Source organism: Suncus etruscus, chromosome 2, assembly GCF_024139225.1.
Source record: "Suncus etruscus isolate mSunEtr1 chromosome 2, mSunEtr1.pri.cur, whole genome shotgun sequence".
Classification (NCBI taxonomy): domain Eukaryota; kingdom Metazoa; phylum Chordata; class Mammalia; order Eulipotyphla; family Soricidae; genus Suncus; species Suncus etruscus.
The window spans coordinates 815,838-839,339 of NC_064849.1; the positions used below are offsets into that span (position 1 = coordinate 815,838).

Here is a 23,502-nt window from a genome sequence, read left to right on the forward strand (position 1 = left end):
AAGGCTTACTAGTAAAGCACAGAACACATTTCTACTTGAACTTGACAGAGAAAGCCTCTAAGAATAAATAACAAGGGATTTGTAAAGTGCGCTCATGCCAGAGAGTTCCTAAATTTAGAGAAATTACGTGACAGAGTTTCCTGAAAAAAGAACAACTTTGGGTGCTCATGAGAGGTAGCTCCGAGGACAGAAGTGCATGAACTTGATCGATGGAGGTCCAGGCTCAGTCCCTGGGCACCACCAAGCGTTGTCCAAGGATTGGGGGGAAAATTGGGGTGTGTGTGTGCCATATCTGGCCGCGCTCAGGGGTTACTCCTGACAGACTCAGGGACCATAGGAGTTGCTGGGGGTCGAACCTGGGTTTGTTCTGGGCCAGCTTTATGCAAAGCAAACGCCCTGCCACTTTGCTATTACTCTGGCCCCCAAGAATTAGAAATTTTTTAAAAAGTCATTCTACTGTACAGCGTTTGTAACAAACTGCTCTGACCTTCTCTCGCTGGTTAAACGTGTTACTCCCCCCAAACAATTCCTATAAACACTAAAACGCACTCTTGTTTCTGTGCCTGTGTTTTTAACATTCCTCTGAGGTAGCGGTGAGTCTCCGAGAGCATTTCTCTCCTGGTCCACGTCACCTTGTTCCAGCGGGCTCCGGGACTACCCTGGTCAGCCCTGCACAGGCGACCTCCCCGGCAGGCCTCTGTGCTGTCTCTCCAGCCCAGCCCAGCCCAGCCCAGCCGTGGTTCTTTAGGAGAGTTGAGTGTGCAGGGACTGGGGCTGGCTGTTCGGTTTCCCTGGTCCCCTCGTCACCGAATCCCAACCAAGAAGACAGAGGCGCGGGCCCAGGGCCCCACTTGCTCCTCATGAGACCAGATTCCCGCAGCTCTGCTCACACCTGAGGAGGAAGGTGAGCTGTGCGATCATTGCGAACGTCAGAAAGACTGCCGCTGACTCGGGGGCGAGCGTTTCTCAGGGGTGCAGGAGGCTGCTCCAGAGTTGGAGCTACTTGAGGCAGCACAAGGGGAAGGGGCACCCTGCCTTCCCTGGGGGTAAGCCCACCTTATATTGTTTCACTCCCCTTACTTAGGGTTCCCTGTCCCCCTTATGGCTCTAGACTAAATCGGTTTATTCACTTTAAGTAATTTTGAGCCAAAGAAAGGGTGTTTTGTGTGTGTTTTGTTTTGTTTTGTTTTGTTTTGTTTTTTCCCATACCCGGCAGTGCTCAAGGGTTCTTCCTGGCTCTGCACTCCGGAATCACTCCTGGTGGGCTTGGGCGACTGTGTGGGATGCTGGGGATTGAACCCAGGTCAGCTGAGTGGAAGGCAAATGGCCTACCCACTGTGGCATTGCTCTGACCCCTGGAAAAGATGTGCTGTCCACGCCTTGATCTCATTAGCAAAAGCCAGCGGTGCCATAGGAAGGTTAGTCCAGGTTCACACCTGACCTTTACAAAAGAAAGCGAGACGACAGACGTTTCCTTGGTCAGTCTGCACACGCTCATATGGAAGGAAACTGTCTGCCACAGGGCCTGAGAGATAGCACAGTGGTAGGGTGTTTGCCTTGCACGTGGCCAACCCAGGAAGGACCCGATTCCATTCCCAGCATCCCGTATTCCCCCACCCCCACCTGCCAGGAGCAATTTAGGAGTGCAGAAAGAACCAGGAGTAACTTCTGAGCGCCACTGGATGTGGCCCAACAACCAACCAATCTATGAATCAATCAATCAATAAAGTTAAAAAAAAACTGTACCAATCAGATCATATCAAATATTAACTCTGGAGCCAACACCAAGCCAGCAAGGGAAACTTAAAGTAAGTTTTCAATGTTGAAAGAATGTCAGTGAAATTCTGTAATGGTGGCCTGAGTTGGGAATATTCTATATTTGGTACAATTCGTGGAGTTCTAACTCACTTAAAGTTGTATTCAATATTGCAAAATATCCCAAGGGAGTCAGTCCACTTTAACCAACGCTGTGTAGACTCATTGGATAATTACTTTTATCTGTCTAGAGGAAATGATATCCTCAAAAGCCCCACAATTAATTTTGCGGCGAGTAACCTGCTTATTTCCAGGCCATGGCGATAAGAACCAGGAGCCCTGCAGACCCCCTGATGCGTTGGCACAAGGTCTGTACCCTGACCCGCAGGGCCTGCAGGAAGCCGGGACCCCCGAGGCCTTCCGCTCCTTTGACCCAAGAGCTGGTTTTCGAGCACCGGGTCGTGGACGGCCGCAGACATTTCCTCCTGGTTCTGGAGACCGTCATCCCGACTTATCCCCGGGCAGTGCCTGGGCCCTGCAGTGGGTGTGCAGGCTCTCGGTGGGGAGCTGTGGGCCTGCGCCTGCAAAGTGGGTTTCACTGTTCGCAGAGGGTCTGTAGCTCTGAGAAAGTGGGAAACCCCAGGCCAAGAACATGACACAGAAGACATAGGAGAGGAGGTCCAGCTAGTTTTTAAAAATTCACCCCTGGCTTCTTTTGGGGATCTTTTGGTGTGGGGGAGTCTTTCTGCGGATGCCTAGGGTGGAACCCAAGGCCTCTTGCATGCTAGAGAAAAGCCCTTCGGCCAATCTTCACCCCGGCCGCGCCAAGTTGCCAGTGATTGATGCGGCAGCTCAGGAAGGTCCTAAGAAAGCTCCTTGATCTCTCTCTGCCCTTGACCACCTGAGAAGCCCCACATGTGTGACCCCGGCACTGTGATGAGTGTGTGACTCGCCCCTGCACACATGCAAAGGGGAGTGGGAGATGGGAAAAATAAATGCATTGGTGTTTGGTTTTTACTCTGGGGATCCCAAGTGAGGAACAGCCCCGAGCACCATCGGGCAAGGCCCCAGAAACAGAGTGACTGCCTGGTCTGGAATCTTATGCAGGTGTTAAAGAAAACATTACTTATAGAGGACAATTTCTCATCCCTATTCTTAAAAGGAAGGTGGAAATATTTGCACCGTGTGTTATATCCGAGATTTCCTAGAGAACCTGGTTGTTGTTGCTTAATGATTTCCTTTCTATAGATGACCTGGTGAGAATTTATCTAGATTGGAAATGAAACTCCTCTGTGTGTGTATAAGTTCGCATATTATACACTCGTGCAGTTTTTATGTTTGTGCTCTGTGACTTACTTTTTAGGAAATTGTGTTGAGTTTTTTTTGTTTGTTTGTTTTGTTTTTGGGCCACACCCGGTGACGCTCAGGGGTTACTCCTGAGCGTCACCGGGTGTGGCCCAAAAACCAAAAAAAAAAAAAAAGAAAAGAAAGCATAAAGAAACGAACTCCACGGACTTCTGTTCATCCGGGAAAGCCCTTAGTTCCCCGTTGGGTTGAATGGAGCATTCAGTCCCCTCCCGTCCCTGCTGCGCTGCTGCTGCTGCTGTGGGCAAGGTGCCCTTGGTTGTGTGTCTCACTGGGTTGTCACACGATTGGGTCAGACGCCAGGGACCCCAGGGGATCCCAAGGAACAGAGCGCAGGGATCCAACTGGCTGCCTCTCATTCACATAGCGGGGGCTTATCTCCTGTACCCATGCCGTCTGTCTTGTGTAGGGTTTTGTGCATGTCGAAGTGTCCATGTTGTCGGCTCCCTGGAATCCTTGGCTAAATTCTTTGCTCTAGGTTTGGAAGATCGGGCTGTTGCTTCCTCGAAGGGGCGTCTTGGTTAGTGTCTCTCCTTCGTGTCCCGTTAGCCTTAGGTTTCTGTTGCATTAAATAATTAACGACGGGGCTGGATGGCGATGGATGGAGGCCTTTGTGCTTAGGCCCCAGCCACGTGGCTTCATCCCCCATCCAGCTGGCGGGTTCCAGGCCCAGGTGATCGGCGTAATCAAGACTCACTCACAGGCAGGCTTCAGGAAGCATTAACTTTATTCAGGCCCTATTCACCACATGTGTGTGGCCTATCTCATAACCTTTTAAGCACTAGTTATTGTTGGCCCTGCATCTAAACTCCTTTCAGCCATCTTCCTCAGAGCGCCCAGCAGCGCAGAAAGGGCCAAGAGCCAAAAGCCCCGAATCCCCTTGGTTCCGCCTTATCTAACATTTCCCAGACCCCTCCCAGGAATGGGAGGGTCTAGCAGGTAAGGTTACACCTACTATCCGGTTCCCAAAACCCCTCCCAGAAGTGGGTGGGTCTAGGGTCTTAAATAGGTACACCCACAGGTTTCCTCTCCAAAGGTGAGAGGAACCGTTCCTATTTTATTTGATAGAAAGTATATAGTTCAGGGGCCAGTGTGGTAGCCCAGTGGCGGGGCGTTTGTTTGCCTTGCACACAGCCCCATCCCCAGCATCCCATATAGTTCCCCAAGCGTGCCAGGAGCAATTTCTGAGCGCAGAGCCAGGAGGAACCCCTGAGCACTGGCGGGTATGGCCCAAAACTAACTAAATAATATAGTTCGTAGTAAATATGGAATAAAATAGCTCATGTTTTTTTTTCTCCCCTACTCAGTTTGCCTCATTGCTGGAATTTTCTCTTCCGTTTCACTTATCCCTGCCTGTTTATAATGATTTCCATGAAGGCTTTTGTTGTTGTTTCATTCTTTTGTTTTTTTCTTTATCCAGCCTCTGTTTGAAATTCTTTTTATAGCTGCGGTGTCTTTGTTGAAGAATTCCTTCTGTGCCCGCATTTCCTTCTTTATTTAATTGGTATTTTGTTCCCTTAGTATACATGTGTTGTGTCTTGTGAGTTTTATTCAGAGGAGTTATTTTAAATGGTCAGGCGCCCCATTTCCATATCATTATTACTGATTCCTGAGGAATTTTCTTCATATTCATTCTGGCTCTTGTCTGGATTTAACTATTCTTTTTCTTATGTCTTTTTTGTTGTAGTTGTTGTTCTACTTTCTTCTTCTTTTTTTTTTCTTTTTGGTTTTTGGGTCACACCTGGCAGTGCTCAGGGGCTACTCCTGGCTCTAGGCAGGCTCGGGGGACCATGTGGGATGCCGGGATTCGAACCACCGTCCTTCTGCATTGAAGGCAAAAGCCTTACCTCCATGCTATCTCTCTGGCCCCCGTTATTCTATTTTCTTTGTTTTGTTTTGTCTTTTCCCAGACATGGAAGAGACAATGTCTCTAGTCTTGACTTCCTGTTCTCTTTTGCTTCGTTTCATTCAGGGGCCACACACGGTGGTGCTCAGGACGTAATTCCTGGCTCCTCCCTTCAGGGATCACTCAGTCGGAGCAGGCGCCTCTCTGCTGGACACTCTCCAGCCCTAACTCTGGCAACTGCTTCATTTGTGGTGGGGAGAGGGGTCTCCTCAAAGTCAGTGAGAGGGGACGGGGATCAACCTGGGTAGTCCCTTGATTGGGGGTTTGTGCAGCGGGGGAGGCAGGCGCTTGCCTGCACGCAGCCAACCCAGGTTCAATCACTGGCATCCCGTAGGGTCCCTGAGCACCACCAGAAACAACCCCCCAAGTACAGAGCCTAAGAGTCACCCCTGAGCATCACCGGGCGTCGCCCCCAACCCAAAACCAAACACTCAGATCCCTTGGTATGTCTCCCCTCTTCTCATGATGAGTCCCGCCCTGTAAGAGGGTTCTAAATCTCCTCAGATGCTCACCCACAGGGCCTCGAGAGACTGTTTAGTGAGGGGAGAGGGCACTTGCTTTGTTGTGCAGACTTAGTGGGGGGGGGGGGGAGAAAGTTCCTGTGCCCTTCCTGATACCTGTACTCCTGTGTTCCCTCTGTTCTCGTTTCTTTGAGACGAAGTTTAACTTCTTTGTTCCTTTAGACTGGGGCTGTCTTGGGTGGCGGACCCCCATGTTTGGCAGAGTGGCTGGCCCGGAGGCTGAATGAAAGAAATAGCAGAAGTATGATGTTTTCGGAAAAGCCGTGAAAAGAATGAATGGGTGGGGTGGGAGGGTGCTTGGAAGCGGCTGAGCCAGCAAGATCAGGGACACCCCGTCACCTCATTGGTTAGGCAGTAAGGGTTCGGGGTAGCCTTGGTGGGTGTAGAAGCTCTGTCTGTCTCAGGGACGGAAGGCCAGGAGCCCGTCTCCAGCTCTGGCGGCAGAGGGCATCAGGCGGCCACGGAACAGCAGGCTCAGCTTGGACCTGTTGGTTGCCCCTGAAGAGCCGTGTTTTCCTCCCCCAGGTGGGGAGAGAGAGGGGACAGTTGTCAGTTCAGATGAGGAATCCAGGAGAAATGGGCCAGCGAGATGCGGCTCATAGTCAAGCGTGATCGGTGAAAATGGGCCCTGAGCCTGCACTGCTACCGGAGGGCGGCTGGGAGCGGCCTACCCTTGGGTGGTCGGATCCCTTTCAGCCCCGGGAGGCTGTGCCGGGATCACACGCAGCACCTTCCATGAACTTGGCATGGACATATGCTTCACCGAGGGGCCATACCCCTACTCTCCTAAGTACTGACTTTTTAATCATTAATACCATCTTTTTTTTTTTTTTTTTTTGGTTTTTGGGCCACACCCTGTGACGCTCAGGGGTTACTCCTGGCTATGCGCTCAGAAGTTGCTCCTGGCTTCTTGGGGGACCATATGGGACACCGGGGGATCGAACCGCGGTCCGTCCTAGGCTAGCGCAGGCAAGGCAGGCACCTTACCTCCAGCGCCACCGCCCGGCCCCATTAATACCATCTTGGGAGCTGTTTTGGATTCGATATTACTGTGCTGGTGGTTGGTCCACACCCGGTGGTGCTCAGCAATTACTCCTGGTGGGACCATGTGGGGTTGAACCCAATCCCTGCACAGGCGGCAAATTCTGGACCTGCTGAAATGCTCGCGTGGCCCCTTAGCAGCTCTTCTGATACTACAACTGGGAATGGACGTTCTGAGCCTGTCATAGCTAATGCAGAAATGGAACGTGCCGGGAGGGATCGGTCCGGGTCATTCCTGGTGGTGCCCTGGATTGAACTGGGGTTACCCACCGCAAGGCAAGAGCCTTAACCCCTCGAACCCTCTGGCCCCAAAGAGGCATTCTATATTACTGTAGCATTCCGTGAGCGTTCATTAATAATAGCCACGAATCGGTGTTTCTCCTAAGCTCCCTCCGTCTCATGCGTGAGTCTCGCCTTGTCATTTTGTTGATACGAACTTAAACCCGACTTTCTCCTTAAAAGCACAAACCGAAACTCAGCAGGCTTCGTCCCTGAAGCTAGAAGCTGGTGCTGTCTTGCTGCTGCCTTGTGACTCAGGACTCTTTTCTTTCCCTTTGTTTCCCTAGGGCCTATTCCCTGGTGGACTCGAGTCAAGTGTCGACATTCCTCATCTCCATTCTGCTGATAGTCTACGGTAGCTTCAGGTAAGCAGCCCTAGAACGTGGCACGGGTTTCGGTCGGAACTAGGAAAAAATGCGGCTGTGGCGGTGAAGAGCAGAGTGGGAGCAGGACTCGCCCTCAGCGCTTCTTGCTCATTCGGACTTGGTCATTTTATTTATTTATTTATTTATTTATTTATTTATTTATTTATTTTTGGTTTTTCGGGCCACACCCGTTTGATGCTCAGGGGTCACTCACGGCTAAGCACTCAGAAATCGCTCCTGGCTTGGGGGGACCCTATGGGACGCTGGGGGATCAAATCTCGGTCCTTTCTTGGCTAGCGCTTGCAAGGCAGGCACCTTGCCTCTAGCGCCACCTCTCCAGCCCCAGACTTGGTCATTTTAATGCAAGCTTGCAATAACGCCTTTTTGTTGTTTTGTTTGTTTTGGGGCCACACCTGCCAATGCTCAGGGGTTCCTCCTGGCTCTGCGCTCAGAAATCATTCCTGGGGCCTGGAGAGATAGCATGGAGGCAGGGCGTTTGCCTTGCATGCGGTTTGAATCCTGCGTCCCATATGGTCCCCCGAGTCTGCCGGGAGTGATTTCTGAGTACAGAGCCAGGAGGAGCCCCTGAGAGCTGCCGAGTGTGACCCAAAATCACAAAACAAAACAAAACAAATCATTCCTGGCAGGCTTAGGGGACCATATGGGATGCTGAGGATTGAACCGGGTCCATCCTGGCAAACAAGCTACCTCTGTGCTACTCTGGCCTCAGCCAGATGTATACAGCTCCTGTATCCACACCAGCCAAGCGCCCAGACCTCCCACCACTGTCTGTCACTTCTGTCTCCCCCACTCTCCTCTGCTTGGCCCCTTAAGTGTTCTGTGCAGAATCAACACTCTATCCTCATTTGACGCTGCCTGTTCCCATGTTTCATTTCCGCTGTGCCGCTGAGAAGGGCAGCCACTTAGATCACTGTTTTGTTTTTGTTGTTGTTTTCGTTGTTGGGCCATCGCCTGTGATACTCAAAGCTTACTCCTGACTCTGTGCTCAGAGATTCCTCCTAGTGGGACGCAGTGGGACCCACAGGATGCCAGGGATCGACCCGGGGGCGTCGTGTGCAAGACAGTCACCCTACCCACTGTGCTGTCACTCTGGGCCACCCCTTGCTCATTTTGGAATTTTGGGTTTCTGCCTTACACTGAGTTACAGCGGCTCTTGACTCTCTGGGGCCAAAAGTGGTTTCCAGCCTCTCTGCTCCGGCAGGTGAGAGGCCGAAACCCATTGTGATGGTTTTGCAGACGGGCGGGAATTTTCCTCAGTCAGACCTGTCCCTGGACTGACAGTTAGGACGGCTATTCTAGACCCAAGTTCCTGGCCGTTGGCAGGTAATGTCTCCCATGGAGAGACCTGGCCCCAGGGGACCATGCGACCTGTTTATGCATGTGACCTCCCACCTGTCCTAGCCTCAGTCCTTCTTGCAGGCTTCCTAGCTACAGAGCCGGTCCGAGCGCCTCGGTGCAGTATATCCGAGGCATCTGGCACTAGACCCACGCACGGCCTGACACTTGCCGGGCAGGCACTTGAGCCACTGAGGCACTCACGCTGCCTTCCCAGCGCCCCCTCTGGCCTTGGTTCCGACCCCCCCACTCAGCTCCCTGCTGTCTGTCCATTCTCCCAGACACACGCCACAGGTCTGTGTAGTGGTCGGTCCTCAAACTACAGTCCTCAGGCCACAGATTGCATCTGTTCCCGTTTTGTTTCTTTACTTCAAAATAAGGTTATGCAGTGTGCATAGGAATTTGTTCATAGTTTTTGTTTTTACTGTAGTCCGGCCCTCCAACAGTCCATGGGGCGGTGAACTGGCCCCGTTTAAAAAGTTTGAGGACCACTGCTACCTGTTGTCAGTCTCCACACGCCGCATGTACAACCCACCACAAGCCCTGAAGAAGCCCCACATAGAACCAAACTCGGTTTCTCTTGTTCTGATTTTTTAGATGCTTTTTTAGGGGGTGGGAGGACTGCACCTGGCTTTGCTGCCAGTTGGGGATTTCCTCTAAGTTGGGGGACCATGCAGTGCTGGGAATGGAACCTGAGGCTCGTGCGCCAGGCCTGGCATTACATCTGCCCCGCGGGATGGCAGGGAGGGTAAGGGGTAGGTGCTCTCAACTGCAGTCGTTTTCGGGGCTGACGGCAGACGGGCTGGGCTCTAGGATACTTGCCTTGCATGCGTGAGGCCTCTGGGGTAGAGTCCCGCACACTACTCTGCCAAAAATCCTTTGAATCAATCACACTCGCCCTTTTTAACTCCCGGTGTCTCCTTTGAGATGTTCATGAGGAAGTAATCAAGGCTGTGGACGGAGGTACGCCTGGGCCATTCCGCCTTGGTGGAATGCTTTGATGTGCAGTCAGGGAAACTTGCGGAACTGATGCTGGAAGGAGAAAGATTGTTTTTGTTTTTGGGTTTTTTAGTGAGGCGAACGACTATTTTGCTGTGTTCTTCAAAAGAATGTACCTTCTTTCCTAACTTAGGCCTTCTACTTTAATTTTTGTTTTTTTTTGGGTCACACCCGGCAGCGCTCAGGGGTTTCCTCCTGGCTCTATGCTCAGAAATCGCTCCTGGCAGGCTCGGGGGACCTTGCGGGATGCCAGGATTTGAATCACTGTCCTTCTGCATGCAAGGCAAATGCCCTATCTCCATGCTATCTCTCTGACCCTCTATTTTAATATTTTAAAATGCCTCTTGTTACCGGTTTCGGCCTACTTCTCCCTTGGGCAAAAACGAAACTTAGGGCCCGGAACAAAACAAAACTTAACCTGTGTGCATATTTCCCTCTGCAGGTCCCTGAACATGGACTTTGAAAATCAAGATAAGGAGAAAGATAATAACAGTTCTTCGGGGTCTTTCAATGGCAACAGCACCAGTAATAGTAAGGCATTTCGTGTTCGTTCATTTTTGTGTGTGTGGCCTTGATTCACTTCACCTTCTTTCTATAAATGGTCCATTCAATATGTTGTTGTTAGATTCAATGATGTTCCGTTTAAAAAAAATTTTAACGGGCCTGAGTGATAGCACAGCCGTCGGGCATTTGCCTTTCATGTGGGCCAATCTGGGATGGACCTGTGTTTGATCCTGGCATCCCGTATGGTCCCCCAAGCCTGCCAGGAGTGATTTCTGAGCACTGCCAGTGTGACCAAAAAACAAAACAGAAAATTATTTTTAACTAATTAATTTTGGTAAAAATAATAAAATTTATTTCATATTTGCCACACTCTTACATTTGGAATCTTGATTTTTTTTTTTTTTTTTTTTTGGTACTGCTTTTTGATTTACATTTTGTTTTGGGGCCACACCTTGGATTACTCCTAGCAGGCTCAGGGACCATATGGGATGCCAGGAATCGAACCCCGGTCTGCTGCATGAAGACGTTTTTGGCCCCTTGTGTATTGCTTTTAACTCCTGCCTAAAATCTTGCTGTTGTGTGCGATGATGCCTAGGACGCAGCCCAAGTGAGCCATCTGCCGAGACCCACCCCTGGACTAAGTGTGCTTTTGCTTTCATCTCTTTTTTGGTTTGGTTGGTTTGGGGCCACATCCGGTAGCAATCTGGGCTTAGTCCTCGCTCTGTGTTCAGACACCACTCCTAGCACAGTCGAGGGACCATGTGAGGTGCTGGGGCTTGAACCCCGGTCAGCTCCAGTTCAACCTGCCTCCACTGGGGCACTCCCTGGCCATCCCAGGCCTGCACCCTCCCCTGTTCTGCCTTCTCACTCTGCAAAAGCCTGGAGGGGCGCTCTGGGTCCCTCCCCGGCAAGGTTGTGGCTGCCCAGAAGGGGGCGCTCCCTCACCAGGTCTCCGGTGGTTGGCAGTCCCACCCCTGTGATTTCTGTCTTGATTGGTTTGGGGCTGGGGCCTTGTAGAATTCTTTTTTGGTTGGGGAACACACCTGGTGGCGCTGGCTCTGCATTCAGAAGTAGCTCCTAGCAGGCTCGGGAGACCCAAGGGATGCCGAGATTCGAACCACTGTCTGTCAGTCCTGGATAGGCTGAGTACAAGGCAAATGCCCTGCTGCATGCTCTCTCTCCGGCCCTCATTGTAGAATGTTTCGTTTTCACCTTCACTCTCCAGGAGAGTCTTATTCAGTTACAAAGCAGCCACCACTGTGCGTGGTTGTATTGGGCGTCCTGTTGGCTGGATTTAACTCGCTCGTTTCTGTCCCAGGTATCCAAACCATCGACTCGACCCAGGCGCTGTTCCTCCCCATCGGGGCGTCCGTCTCTCTCCTTGTAATGTTCTTCTTCTTCGACTCAGTTCAAGTCGTTTTTACAATATGTACAGCAGGTAAAAGGGTCTGTCTGTCTGTCTGTCTGTCTGTCTCTCCCTTCCTCTCCCTCTCCCTCAGTTTTCTTTCCCTTTCTCCCCACTCCCAACCAACCCTCTGCCCTGTGAGCTGTGGAGTCTCCTTGAAGTCTCTTCCTGAAGGAGTTTTTTCCTCCTTCCTTTCTGGGAAACCACCCTGCCTCCCTCCATTTTTTTTTTTTTTTTTTTTTTTTTTTTGGTTTTTGGGCACTTGGGGTTCCTCCCGGCTCTGTGCTCAGAAATTGCTCCTGGCAGGCTTGGGGAACCATATGGGATGCCGGGATTCGGACCACCATCCATTCTGGGTCAGCTGCATACAAAGCAAACACCCTACTTCTGTGTTATTGCACTGGCCCCAAAACCCCTTTCTAAGTGGCTCGACAGCACAGTGGACTGTGCTGTGGACAGGAGGACGGGTGGGGTGGGGGTTGAACCCCAGGAGCTTTAGGGCCCTTGGAGCCCAGCTCCTTCTCTAGTTGGTTTTCAGAGCCTTGGTTGCCAGTGGTTCCAGGCACACTTGTTCCTGTGGATAGAAATCCGGACTTGGAGATCTCTGGTCTCTCTGCTCGGAGATCTCCGAGCAGATGGGAGTGTCCAAACAGGTGTTGGGGGCTGACGGGAGAGTCCTCGGAGGGCACGTCCCTTCTGTGGGTGAAACCTGGGTTCTGGCACTGTGGTAGACTGTCTGATGTTGGCACACTGTGTCCGTGAAATCCTACCACTGACAATGTTATAAAATTGTAGGTGGGGTGGCCGTTTGCCTTGCAAGCAGCTGACCCAAGGTGGACCCGAGTTTGATTCTCGGCATCCTTTATGGTCCCCCAGCCCTGCCGGGAGCAGTTTCTGAGAGCAGAGCCAGGAGTCGCCCTTGAGCATGGCCGGGTGTGGCCCAAACCCCCCAAAAAAATTGTAGATTGGAGTGACTGAAATAAAAATTGTAATTACTAGATTGGCCAGGAGATGATGCCTGTCTCTCTCTGTTTTGTTGTTAGAAGAGAATCGACAGACCCATCCTAGGCGGGCCCCCCACGCACACACTTTTTAAATAAGAGGTTGGAGAATGCTGTTTAAAATAATTCTAGAATACAGGCGAAAGCTAAAAGAAGTTACTTTTCTTCACTAGTTGACTTCTTTGTCACCACTTGCCAGGGAAGAATTCTGGGTGGTGCTCAAGTCTGCCATAAATACGACTGTCTCTCTGAGGTCGGTACGGAAATAAAGCCCAAATGACCGTGGGTTTTCTCTCCACAGTCCTCGCCACGATAGCGTTTGCTTTCCTTCTCCTCCCGATGTGCCAGTATTTAACGAGACCCTGTTCGCCTCAAAACAAGTAAGGACTTGAGCCTTTTTCTTCCGACCTAACGTCCGCGCGTCCTTTTCCCCTCGTACTTGGCCGCTTCGTCAGGAGACTGGATTTCTGGCCTCGGCTGGAGGCCCTGTGCCAGAAGGCTGGGCCGTGGAATAGTTAGCCTTTGCATTCAGCAGACATGCTTCCTCTTTTTGCACCTTTTTGTAGCAGAGGAAACATAGATCAGTAACGTCGGAGAGTGGGTCCGAGTCTCCTGCGCTCCCTCCCTGCTCCTCTGAGGCTGCTGAAGCCTTCGCTGCGCCGACTTCCGGGAGGTTGAGCACGGTGGCCATTCACTCCCGTCTTGTCTTTCATCTCTGCCGACCTAGATAAGGACGAGAGGTGGCAAAAGTCTCCACTCGGTCTGTGACTCAGTGGGAACAAGTGCTCTGTGGTCGGAGAGGCAGCACGCCCTAGGAACGCAGCCCCTGGGGCACCTGTCTTCTCAGAAATGGTGGCCACCACTAATTGGAGCTTGCTAATGCTCGTTCAGCCTTAGTAAATGAATCCAGATTACTGTGTCTTGGGCAGGAATAGCAGCACAGTGGAGAGCGAGGGCATTTGCTCTTGCACGCAGCCAACCTGGGTTCGATCCCCAGCATCCCACTTTGTCTCCCGAGAGTCAATGGGGTATGGCCCCAAAACAATAAAACCCAAGATTACTATGTCACTTTGTTGTTGTTGGTTTTGGGGCCACACCCGGTGGCGCTCAGGTTACTCCTGGCTCTGTGCTCAGGAATCACTCCTAGAGGCTTGGGATGCCAGGAACCAAACCGGGGTCTGTCCCAGGTTGGCACATGCAAGGCAAATGCCCCACCTCAGTGCTCTTATTCCAACCCCAATACCTTGTTTTCTTATCATTTTCATTGTTTTGGGGGCTACACTCGCAGCAGTTGGGCTTAGGGGCCACTGGTAGTGGTGCGGGGGATACTGCTCGGCATTGAACTGGATTTGGCTGCATGCGAAGCAAGTGACTCACCTCCTCCTGTGGTCACCCTCCAGCCCCCGAAGCCTCGCTTGAGGCTGATAATAACCCCTGTTGATCACGGAAAACGAAAGCATGTCACCTGGGGGCTGGAGCAATCGCACAGCAGGAGGATGCTTTCCTTGCCTGTGGCTGACTCGGATTCTGTCTCCAACATCCCATAAGGTCCTCCAAGCAACACCAGGAGCGATTCCCGAGTGCAGAGCCAGGAGTAACCCCTGAGCACTGAATGCGACGTTACACACACATGCCAAAAAAGAAAAGTACAGTGTCTGGGGCCAGAGATAGAGTACAGTGGGTTAGACCGGAGACCCCAGCCAGTCCCTGCGTGTCTGGTTCCCTGAGCTGGCAGTCGTAGCCCCAGACATTGCTGAGTGGAACCCCAAAAAGTACATTAACAAAAGTGTGGAAGGGCATTTGCCTTGCACGCGGCCGACCCTGGATGGACCCGGGTTCGATCCCTGGCATCCCATAGTAGCGTACCCCAAGCCTGCCAGGAGTAACCCCTGAGCGCTATCCTGTGTGGCCCCCCACAAAAAAGTGTGTGGAAGTCTCTTCTCATGACTGTTCCCAAAGGCTTTGGAACTTGGGGCTCCTGGTAGCTCTCACCTGTTCCCTGTAACGTGGCCATTACGACCCTAACCAGAGGGACCCCACAAGACAGCCTGGGTGCCGAGCCCAGGATTGGGTCCCCGGCTGAGCGCACACCCTGTTTTCCAGGATTTCCTTCGGCTGCTGCGGGCGTTTCACCGCCGCTGAGTTGCTGTCATTCTCTCTGTCCGTCATGCTCGTCCTCATCTGGGTCCTCACCGGCCACTGGCTTCTCATGGATGGTGAGTGCTCCCTAGCGCGCTGTTCCGCCTTTAGGGTCTCGAAGAAGTTGGGTCTCCCCTCCTCTCCTCTCTGCTTTATGCTGTTTATTTAATGCCTTCGTGGTGCCGGTGAATGTTAGCAAGCCAGAGTGTCATCTAGTACCATAGGGGCCGGAGAGATTGGATGGCTGACAGGCGCTTGCTTCGCGCACAGCCAACCTGAATTCATGAGTTCAGTCTTCGTCCTCTGAGCCCGCCAGGAGTCCGGAGTAGGAAGGATCAGGGAGGGGGAGAGACAAAATGAGAACAAGGCCCTGCCAGGAGCCACCTTCACCCTTCACCCGTCCCGGGAATGTGGGCACAGCACCGTGGCCGCCCCAGACCTGTCCTCTGAGGGGCTGGAGGTCAAGAAAGGTCATTCGCCTGCTGGGGCTCTGGGGGTACAGGGAACCCTTCTGATGAAGAGGAGAATTTTTTTTTGTTTGGTTTGTTTTTGTTTTTGGGCCACACCCATGGCTCTGCACTCAGAAATCTCTCCTGGCAGGCTCTGGGGACCAAATGGGAACGCCAAGGATCGAACCTGGTCCGTCCTGGATCAGCAGAGTGCAAGGCACGCCCTGCTGCTGTACTATCACTAGGGTTTTTTTTTGGTTTTTTTTTTTTTTGGTTTTTGGTTTTTGGGGCACACCCGGCAGCGCTCAGGGGTCACTCCTGGCTCTGTGCTCAGAAATCACTCCTGGCAGGCTCAGGGGACCATATGGGATGCCGGGACTCGAACCAATGACCTTCTTTCTGCATGAGCCTTACCTCCATGCTATCTCTCCAGCCCTGAGAATTTTTTTTTAAAGCTTGTGAACACAGGAACAACTTGTGCTAGAAAGGGGGGGCTGGGTCCTAGGTGTTGGGGGGCAGGAACAGAAGGGTTCAGGGATGCCCCGTGACGCCACTCTGTCCCGCAGCCCTGGCCATGGGGCTCTGTGTGGCCATGATCGCCTTCGTCCGCCTGCCCAGCCTCAAGGTCTCCTGCCTGCTGCTCTCGGGCCTTCTCATCTATGACGTCTTTTGGGTAAGTGCGGGCATGGGGGGTCTGGGGACACCCCCGGAGAGTTCAGACGGGCCTCCCCAGCTACGCACCCAAAAGCTGAGTGGGCAGGGCCCCCAGAGCACCCAGTCAGGGGTAGTCCTCGAGTACCACCGGGTGGGAGGTGCCAGGTTCTGTCACAGCCACTTCCTGGAATCTCCCGAAATCTAAAAATCTTAAGTTTAGGGGCCGGAGGGGTGGCATAGTGGTAGGTTGTTTGTCCTGCACACAGTTGACCCAGGACAGACCTGGTTTGATCCCCAGCATCCCATATGGTTCCCCAAGCTAGGAGTGATTTCTGAGCGCAGAACCGGGAGTAACCTCCGAGTGTCACCGGGTGTGGCCCAACAACCAAAAAGAAAAAACAAGGATGTAAGGGCGATCTGGCTGCGACATCTGTCACCCCATTGATCGCCAGGGTTGATTCGGCTGATCTGGCTGGCTAGGCGGGTGTCCCCTTCCTCCCTCACCGCTCCATGTACGTCCCTCCCGAAGCTGCGCGCTCGGTCGAAGAGGACGGCCTTCCCCGAATAGAGACGGACCGTTCTTCGGTCGAGGGTAGACGAGTAGCTGCGCTCCCCTGCTAGAACCTCCAAACAAGCTCTCAAGGTCCATTGTAGGAGAACGTAGTCAAACTTCCAAGACTCCAGACACATCCAAATGAGGCGCTGCACGTGGCAGTTTGCCTTCCTTTAAAAAAAAAAAAAAGAAAGAAAAAGAAAGAAAAAACAAACTGGGGCCAGCGAGGTGGCGCTACAGGTAAGGCGTCTGCCTTGCAAGCGTTAGCCAAGGAAGGACTTCGGTTCGATCCCCCGGCGTCCCATATGGTCCCCCCCAAGCCAGAGGCAATTTCTGAGCACTTAGACAGGAGTAACCCTCTGAGCATCAAACGGGTGTGGCCCGAAAAACCAAAAAAGAAAAAAAACTTAAGTTTAAAAATAAAGACCGGGCCGGGAAGGTGGCGCTAGAGGTAAGGTGTCTGCCTTACAAGCGCTAGCGTAGGACGGACCGCGCGGTCCGATCCCCCGGCGTCCCATATGGTCTCCCCAAGCCAGGGGCGATTTCTGAGCTCATAGCCAGGAGTAACCCCTGAGCGTCAAACGGGTGTGGCCCAAAAACCAAATAAATAAATAAATAAATAAATAAATAAATAAATAAATAAATAAATAAATAAATAAAAAAAAATAAAGACCAAGGTTGACGTTGCTGTGCCAAGCTCGTCGTGTGGGGAGCGATGCCCGGCTCACCGCAGCCCGTCCTGTCTCCGCAGGTCTTCTTCTCCGCTTACATCTTCAACAGCAACGTCATGGTGAAAGTGGCCACGCAGCCAGCCGACAACCCCCTGGACGTGCTGTCCCGGAAGCTGCACCTGGGGCCCAGCGTGGGGCGTGACGTGCCTCGCCTGTCCCTGCCTGGCAAGCTGGTCTTCCCCAGGTGGGCCAGGGCCCGTCCGTCGCCGGGCAGGGCCGGTGTCACTTATCCCCTCCACGCACACGCCCCCTCGCAACACACACGAGACCCGGTTCAAACTGCCGGGATGAGCAGCCATGGTCGTGGGGCGCTGGCTCCAGGGTGCCCACACCAGGCAAGACTCCAACTGCCCCCCCCCATATAGCCCCACGGTGCTGGGGTCCACCCGACACACATACCCACCCGCGTGGATGTGGTGGGCTTCGGCGGTTGGGCAGAGGGGGGGATGCGGCCTCACCAGCGTGGGCCCTGCCTTGCAGCTCCACCGGCAGCCATTTCTCCATGCTGGGGATCGGGGACATCGTGATGCCCGGGCTCCTGCTGTGCTTCGTCCTCCGCTACGACAACTATAAGAAACAAGCCAGCGGCGACTCCTGTGGCGCCTCGGGGCCGGCCAACATCTCCGGCCGCATGCAGAAGGTGTCCTACTTCCACTGCACCCTCATCGGGCTACTTCGTAGGTGAGTGAGTGCAGGGGCCTCAGGCAGAGGCAGGCCAGGGTCTGCAACGCGGGGTCCAGCCCATCTGCACTGCAGGGGCACCCACGTCACCCCCATTGCCCTTCCTGGGGGAGCCAGTCAGACCAGACTCACGGCCTCAGGGCTGAGACCAGGGCAGCCCAGTCTTGGGCATTTGCCGGCACCTGACCCCCCCGCGACCCCCAAGATGGAGGGGTTGCTCTCGCCCAAGCGTCACCGAGGTCCCCATGCCACCACAGGTCTCCTCACTGCCACGGTGGGCCTCCCGCATCCACCGGGCGGCCCAGCCCGCGCTGCTGTACCTGGTGCCCCTTTACCTTGTTGCCACTCCTCACCATGGCCTACTTGAAGGTGAGCGTTGTGCCCCGCCTGGGTTCTGTTGGTGCTCCACCACGAGGAGGGAGAGCGTCCTGGTCCCCCCCTTTCCGGAGGAGGAGGCGGAGGAGGAAACAGCCCATCTCCATGGGCGTGTGAGCGGTGGGTGCCTGCACAGACCCACTCGCCTGAGCCTGCCTCCCCTCCTGCCTCCAGGGCGACCTCCGGAGGATGTGGTCCGAGCCCTTCCACTCCAAGGCCAGCAGCTCCCGGTTCCTGGAAGTATGATGGACCCCAGCGTGCGGCGAGTCCTTGGTGCCGACTCCACTCCCGGCGCCGCGCCATTTCCCGAGCCGGCCCGGTGCCCAGAGATGGGCCTGTTGTTTGGGGACCTGCCACGGGCCTGGATTTGCCTTCGCAGGAACAAAGCTCGTGGAGGGGGCCCCCCCCCCCCCCCCGCCCCCAGACTCTTAAGTGCAGGAGGAGACGCAGCCTTCCCGAGCCTGGCGGCGCCCGGGCCCTTGCCGCCCACCACAAGCCCGTGAACACTACAAGGCCAGGACCGCCCGTCAGACCAGGTTCCTCCCACGAGCCCCGAGAAATCTGGGACCAGTTTCCTGTGGGGACGTGCGGTCCGGACTGAGACAGAAGCTCCCTCCTTCTGTCGTGTATCTTCTCTCCCTTTTTTTGGATCTCTTAACTCTTCCGTGGGAGTGAAGTGACTCTTCCCACCGGCGCCCACCGACGCGGTGCCGCGGGGAGCCCAGTTCCCACTTGCCCACCCAGACGTCGCTGTCGTCTTCGTCGGCCGCAGCATGTACAGCGGCTCCTCGCGCTTGGCCGGCCCGGCCCTGCCGCTGAGCGTGTGTCCGACAGACTCGCGGGGCCGGCGAGGGCTGAGAGGCTACCTGCCACTTGGGGCCCTTCGGCCTCCCTCCCACAGGCTCCGCCCCGAGCCGAGCGACACGTGTAGTCCCCCCACCAGTGCATGTATCATAGCGGCAGCCCGCTCCTGCTCTCCGATCATAGTGATGTACTTCCTGTAAATACATTTTTCTATTTTCTATTTTTTTGTATTTTTGGTTTTTGGCATTTTGTTTCATTGGTGTGCTGTATTTTCCATGCCCTCACTCCTTTACGAAGAAAAAAAAAAAGGAAAAAAGCAACACGTGCCGTCCTCTTGATGTTGTGAGTCTCAAGCCTTGTCTGACCTGCGGGGCAGCGGCCGGTGGGCAGGCCCAGCTCCTCGCTGGCCCTGGGAATCTGCCAGGTGCCACACCCGCTGTCCCAGGCGGGGCACAAGGAGCAGGGGTGCCTGCTTCAGGGCTTTGGTCTGAGTCGACGATGCCTTTGGCACCTCCTCTGGCCCAGCCTGTCCCCAAGGGGAGAGTCATCCGTCTCCACGCGGGCTCCCCCGCCACCAGGAACGGAGTGTCTGTGTCCCCCCCAGCCCCCTAGGTGGAGGTCGAAGGTTGTGCCTGTCACGGACCTCCTTTCTTAGATACCTGGTGATGGAGGGCCCTGGGGTGCCTCAGATCCAGCAGTTTGCAGAGCGAGTGCCTTCACTCCTGATCGACCCAACCCAGACCCTGGTATTGATTTTTCTCACTTCCCACTTGAAACAACAGCCAGCTGGAGCAACAGAAGGCAGGGAGGGCGTTTGCCTTGCACGCGGCCAACCCAGGTTCGATCCCAGGCATCCCCTAGGGTCCCCCGAGCCTGTCAGGAGTGCCTCCTGAGCTCCCAGCCAGGAGGAACTGATGAATGACACCAGTGTGGTCCCAACACCCCAACCCTGAACCCCCATCAAAAACAAGTTGTAGGCCAAGGATGTGGCTTGACCGTGAAGCACTTAGCTGCACGGTGAGGCCTTGGGTTTGATATCCAACAATGTCCCCCAACCCCCGGTCAGAGGGGCAGCGGTCTACTCACTGCTAGGTGTCGGTGATGGCTGTGGGTGCTGCCCAGCGCACTCCCACTGGGGCAGAAACACTCGATGGTCCCTTCTGCTTAGAAGCCATCACCAGTGACACTAGAACTTGTCCAGGTCCTGCAGGTAACAGGTTCAGGGACCCGCCCTCCCCTCCGAGAGCCCCACGCGCTCATCTCAGGAACTCTGATGAGTTCAAACTTGATGGAGCGACCCCCGATATGCGTCTCCTTCCCCAGGATCCTGCGGGGCGGGTCTGAGCTCGCTCACTAGCCACTGCCCTTCGCTGAGCCGAAAGGTGGAAGGGCCATGTCATGTTTGCCTTTGCCTGAGACGTCGCTCTGAGCAACTCAGCTGAGCTGGCACAGGGGAAATGCCGCAGGAACAGAGCGGCAGTGCCAGGGATAAGGCACTTCCTGACTTGTGCCAACCCCGTTCCACCTGGCATCACGTATAAAAAAAAAGACTCGGGCTGGAACAACAGTACAGTACAGGGGTTAATGCACTTGCCTTACTCTAGCTCTGGCCAATCCCGGCTCAATCCCAAGCACCACCTCTGGTCGCCCCCGAACCTCACCAAGTGTGACTCAGGCACAGAAAATGCGAGGAGGGGGCTGGAGCTGTAGCACGGGCTGACCCAGGACAGACACGGGTTTGATTCCCAGCATCTCATATGGTCCCTCAAGCCAGCCGGGAGTAACCCGTGAGCGCAGCATGGTGTGGCCCACAACAAAAAAAGGTGTGAGGAAGGCACTAGCCTTGCCCGCAGTCGAACAGGTTCAATCCCTGACACCCGATGTGGTTCCCCCCAAGCCTACCAGGAGAAATTCCTGAACGGCCAAAAGTGAGTCCTGAGAAACCGGGTGCAGCCCCCAAAACAAAGCTAGGAGTTGACAGGTGCATCCAACTGCCTGCAGCTAAGGAGGGACACGCGTGTGGCTGCCACTACCGCCGCAGAAACACGGGGAAAGAAAGACTCGACCTCCCGCAGCCGTGTCCACGTGGGTGGACAGGAAAGGCTGGTGCCAGTCCCGGCACGGGCAGTGCCGCAGAGTTGACAGAACCCTCCGGTGACCCTGGGCTCGTGTGGACATGTCCCTTGTACTCTGAAGGCCTTGCATGACCCCTCTAGGATGGGTCCAGCAGGGGACCCCACCTGGAGCTTCCAGAACCTTCCCTGAGCCGCTCCAAGATGCCAAGAGCAGCGGGCCAGGCTGAGCACCAGCAGCGTGAGGGAGAGTTGGCCCACAAGAACCCAAGTCAGGTCCACAGGGCGTTGTTGGTTTCACTCCAAACCAGAGCCTGGGACACACACACGCTCTCAGGTCCACGTCACGGACCCACCTAGGACTCGCTGAATCCCTGCGCCTAGCAGTCAACCCCGACACCGGTTTCTGGGATATTTCAAATAAAGAGCAGGCAGGGAAGTGGCTGGAGAGACGGTGTCAGGGTCCAAGTTGACGCCCTAGACGGCGCTGAACGTCAGAGAACACCACCAGTTATTCGGCTGGCTGAGGACCGAGTCTCATCCAACTGGGGCGCCTGGGCAAGGACCCTGAGTCAAATCTTCGAGCAGTTTAGCTAGAAATCACAAACCGTGGGGCCAAAGCGATGGCGCTAGAAGTAAGGCGTCTGTCTGTCTGCCTTGCAAGCGCTGTCCTAGGACGGACCGAGGTTCGATCCCCCAGCATCCGATATGGTCCCCCAAGCCAGGAGCGATTTCAGAGCCCAGAACCAGGAGTAACCCCTGAGCGTCACTGACTGTGGCCCAAAACAAATGAACAAATCACAAGCAGTAACAGGACACTCATTTCCCTGTAGAGATGTCTTCATTGATCACCGGTTTTTCTGGCTCGACTTTGGTCGTCCAGGAACACTCTGACCCAAACCTTCCTTCGGCTGCCAAGAGCCCCGTCAGGTAGAGCACCCCACGCTCACTCAACCCCTGGTTCCTCATTCCTCCTTCCTGGAGGGCACCAACTTCGCTTTTTATTTCTGAGTTAACTCTCTCTTTGCCTTAGCTCAGAGTGGAAACGTCACTTTCCTAGGGTCTGGACTCGTCTTAGTCTAGGGCCCTTCTCGTGGACTCAGTTCTCACAATAGCACGGCGGGTAGGGTACTTGCCCTGCATGCGGCTGACCCGGGTTCGATCCCCGGCATCTCATAGGCTCCCCCGAGTCTGCCAGGAGTAACCCCTGAGCACTGCCAGGTGTAGCTCAAAATTAAAAAAAGTCATGAGGCCTCCAGTCAACTGGGCTCCATTTGGCCCGGGAAAGGGGGCTCAGATTTCCACAGGAGCTTGGGAAACGCTGGGCCTGGACCTTGGGGAATGGGGACAAAGAGCAAGGATCATGTGACCCGCCGGACATGCACAGGCTGAGCTGCGGCCATTTGGCGGAAAGGCCTGACCTTGGCATGCAGCGATGTGGCAGAGCCAGGCTGCCCGGGGGACACCGCAAGAAGGGGGTACGTTCTGCAGGGCAGCACCCGGGGCTGTCTGGTGGAGGGGCCTCGGCTGGTGGAGGGGCCTTTGTAGCTGAAAGAAGTTGTCAGGGGGACCCAATAGGAAGGAGAAATTCAGAAGGGAGAGGGTCACCCCAACCCACGTCTCGGTGCCCGCAGCCAGACTGACAGCAGAATCCAGGAGGGAGATGCCAGCCGCTGCCTGCCGGGGCACCCGAGAGTTTGTCATTGCCAAGCTAAGTGCCTTCCAAAGTGAGGCGCACAGGACAGAGACCACAGCGGGTGGGGCACTTTCCTGGCATGCTGTAGACCTGGGTTTGATCCCCAGTACCCCCAGATAGTCCGCTAAGCACTACCAAGATTGACTCCTTCATGCAAAGTCAGAAATAACTCCTGAGCATCGCTCGGTGTGTCTCCCACTGCCCCCAAAAATACAAGGTCCCAGGTTATGACAGCAATAAAAAAAATTTTTTTTTTTAAATAATGAAGCAGGAGCCAATGAGATACTGCACTGGGTAAGGTTGCATGCAACCAACCTGGGTTTGATCTTTGCATCTACTTCCCTAAGCTCAAAGACCACTCCCGGCGGGCTCAGGGGACCCCATGGGAAGCCGGGGTTGGAGCCTGGGTGGGCCACATGCAAGGAAAAGGCCCTCCCTGCTGTACTCCTATCGGGCCCCCAACATCGCCGGAGCTTAAAGAAAAGTAAAACACACAGTATTAGAACTCCCCCAGGGACAAGCTGTCCCAGGTTCAATTCCTGACGCTGCATTTGGCCACCTGAAAACCACGAGGGACCACACTTTATTGGGGGGGGGGAGGACACATCCGGTGCTGCTCAGGGATTACTGGGGGGGGGGGGGCTCCGAGAACAATACAGGGTGCCGGAGATCAAACCCCAGGTTGGCCGCGTGCAAGGCAAACGCCCTCCGGCCCCACCAGGGGTCACTCTTGAGCCGGGAGTGGTGCTCGATCGCGGCCAGTTGGCCCCAAAACATCCAAGCAACATGGTCGAGATTCACTTGAGCAGCCGGTGCAGGGGCTGAGAGATGGCACGGCGGTAGTGCCTTTG

General features: G+C 54.4%; 1 protein-coding gene across 1 annotated transcript in view; it reads left to right on the top strand.

Moving 5' to 3' along the window:
- SPPL3 (signal peptide peptidase like 3) overlaps positions 1-18,570 on the top strand; it is an 83,127-nt gene extending 64,557 nt beyond the window's left edge. The window contains 13 exon segments of the mRNA XM_049767836.1: positions 7,155-7,232; positions 10,030-10,118; positions 11,410-11,529; positions 12,799-12,877; positions 14,601-14,713; positions 15,652-15,758; positions 17,044-17,207; positions 17,504-17,690; positions 17,692-17,704; positions 17,962-17,981; positions 17,983-18,030; positions 18,032-18,073; positions 18,254-18,570. Of these exon segments, the coding sequence (XP_049623793.1) occupies positions 7,155-7,232; positions 10,030-10,118; positions 11,410-11,529; positions 12,799-12,877; positions 14,601-14,713; positions 15,652-15,758; positions 17,044-17,207; positions 17,504-17,690; positions 17,692-17,704; positions 17,962-17,981; positions 17,983-18,030; positions 18,032-18,073; positions 18,254-18,325 (1,132 nt within the window). The 3' untranslated portion in view covers positions 18,326-18,570.
- Positions 18,571-23,502: the final 4,932 nt, after the last annotated feature.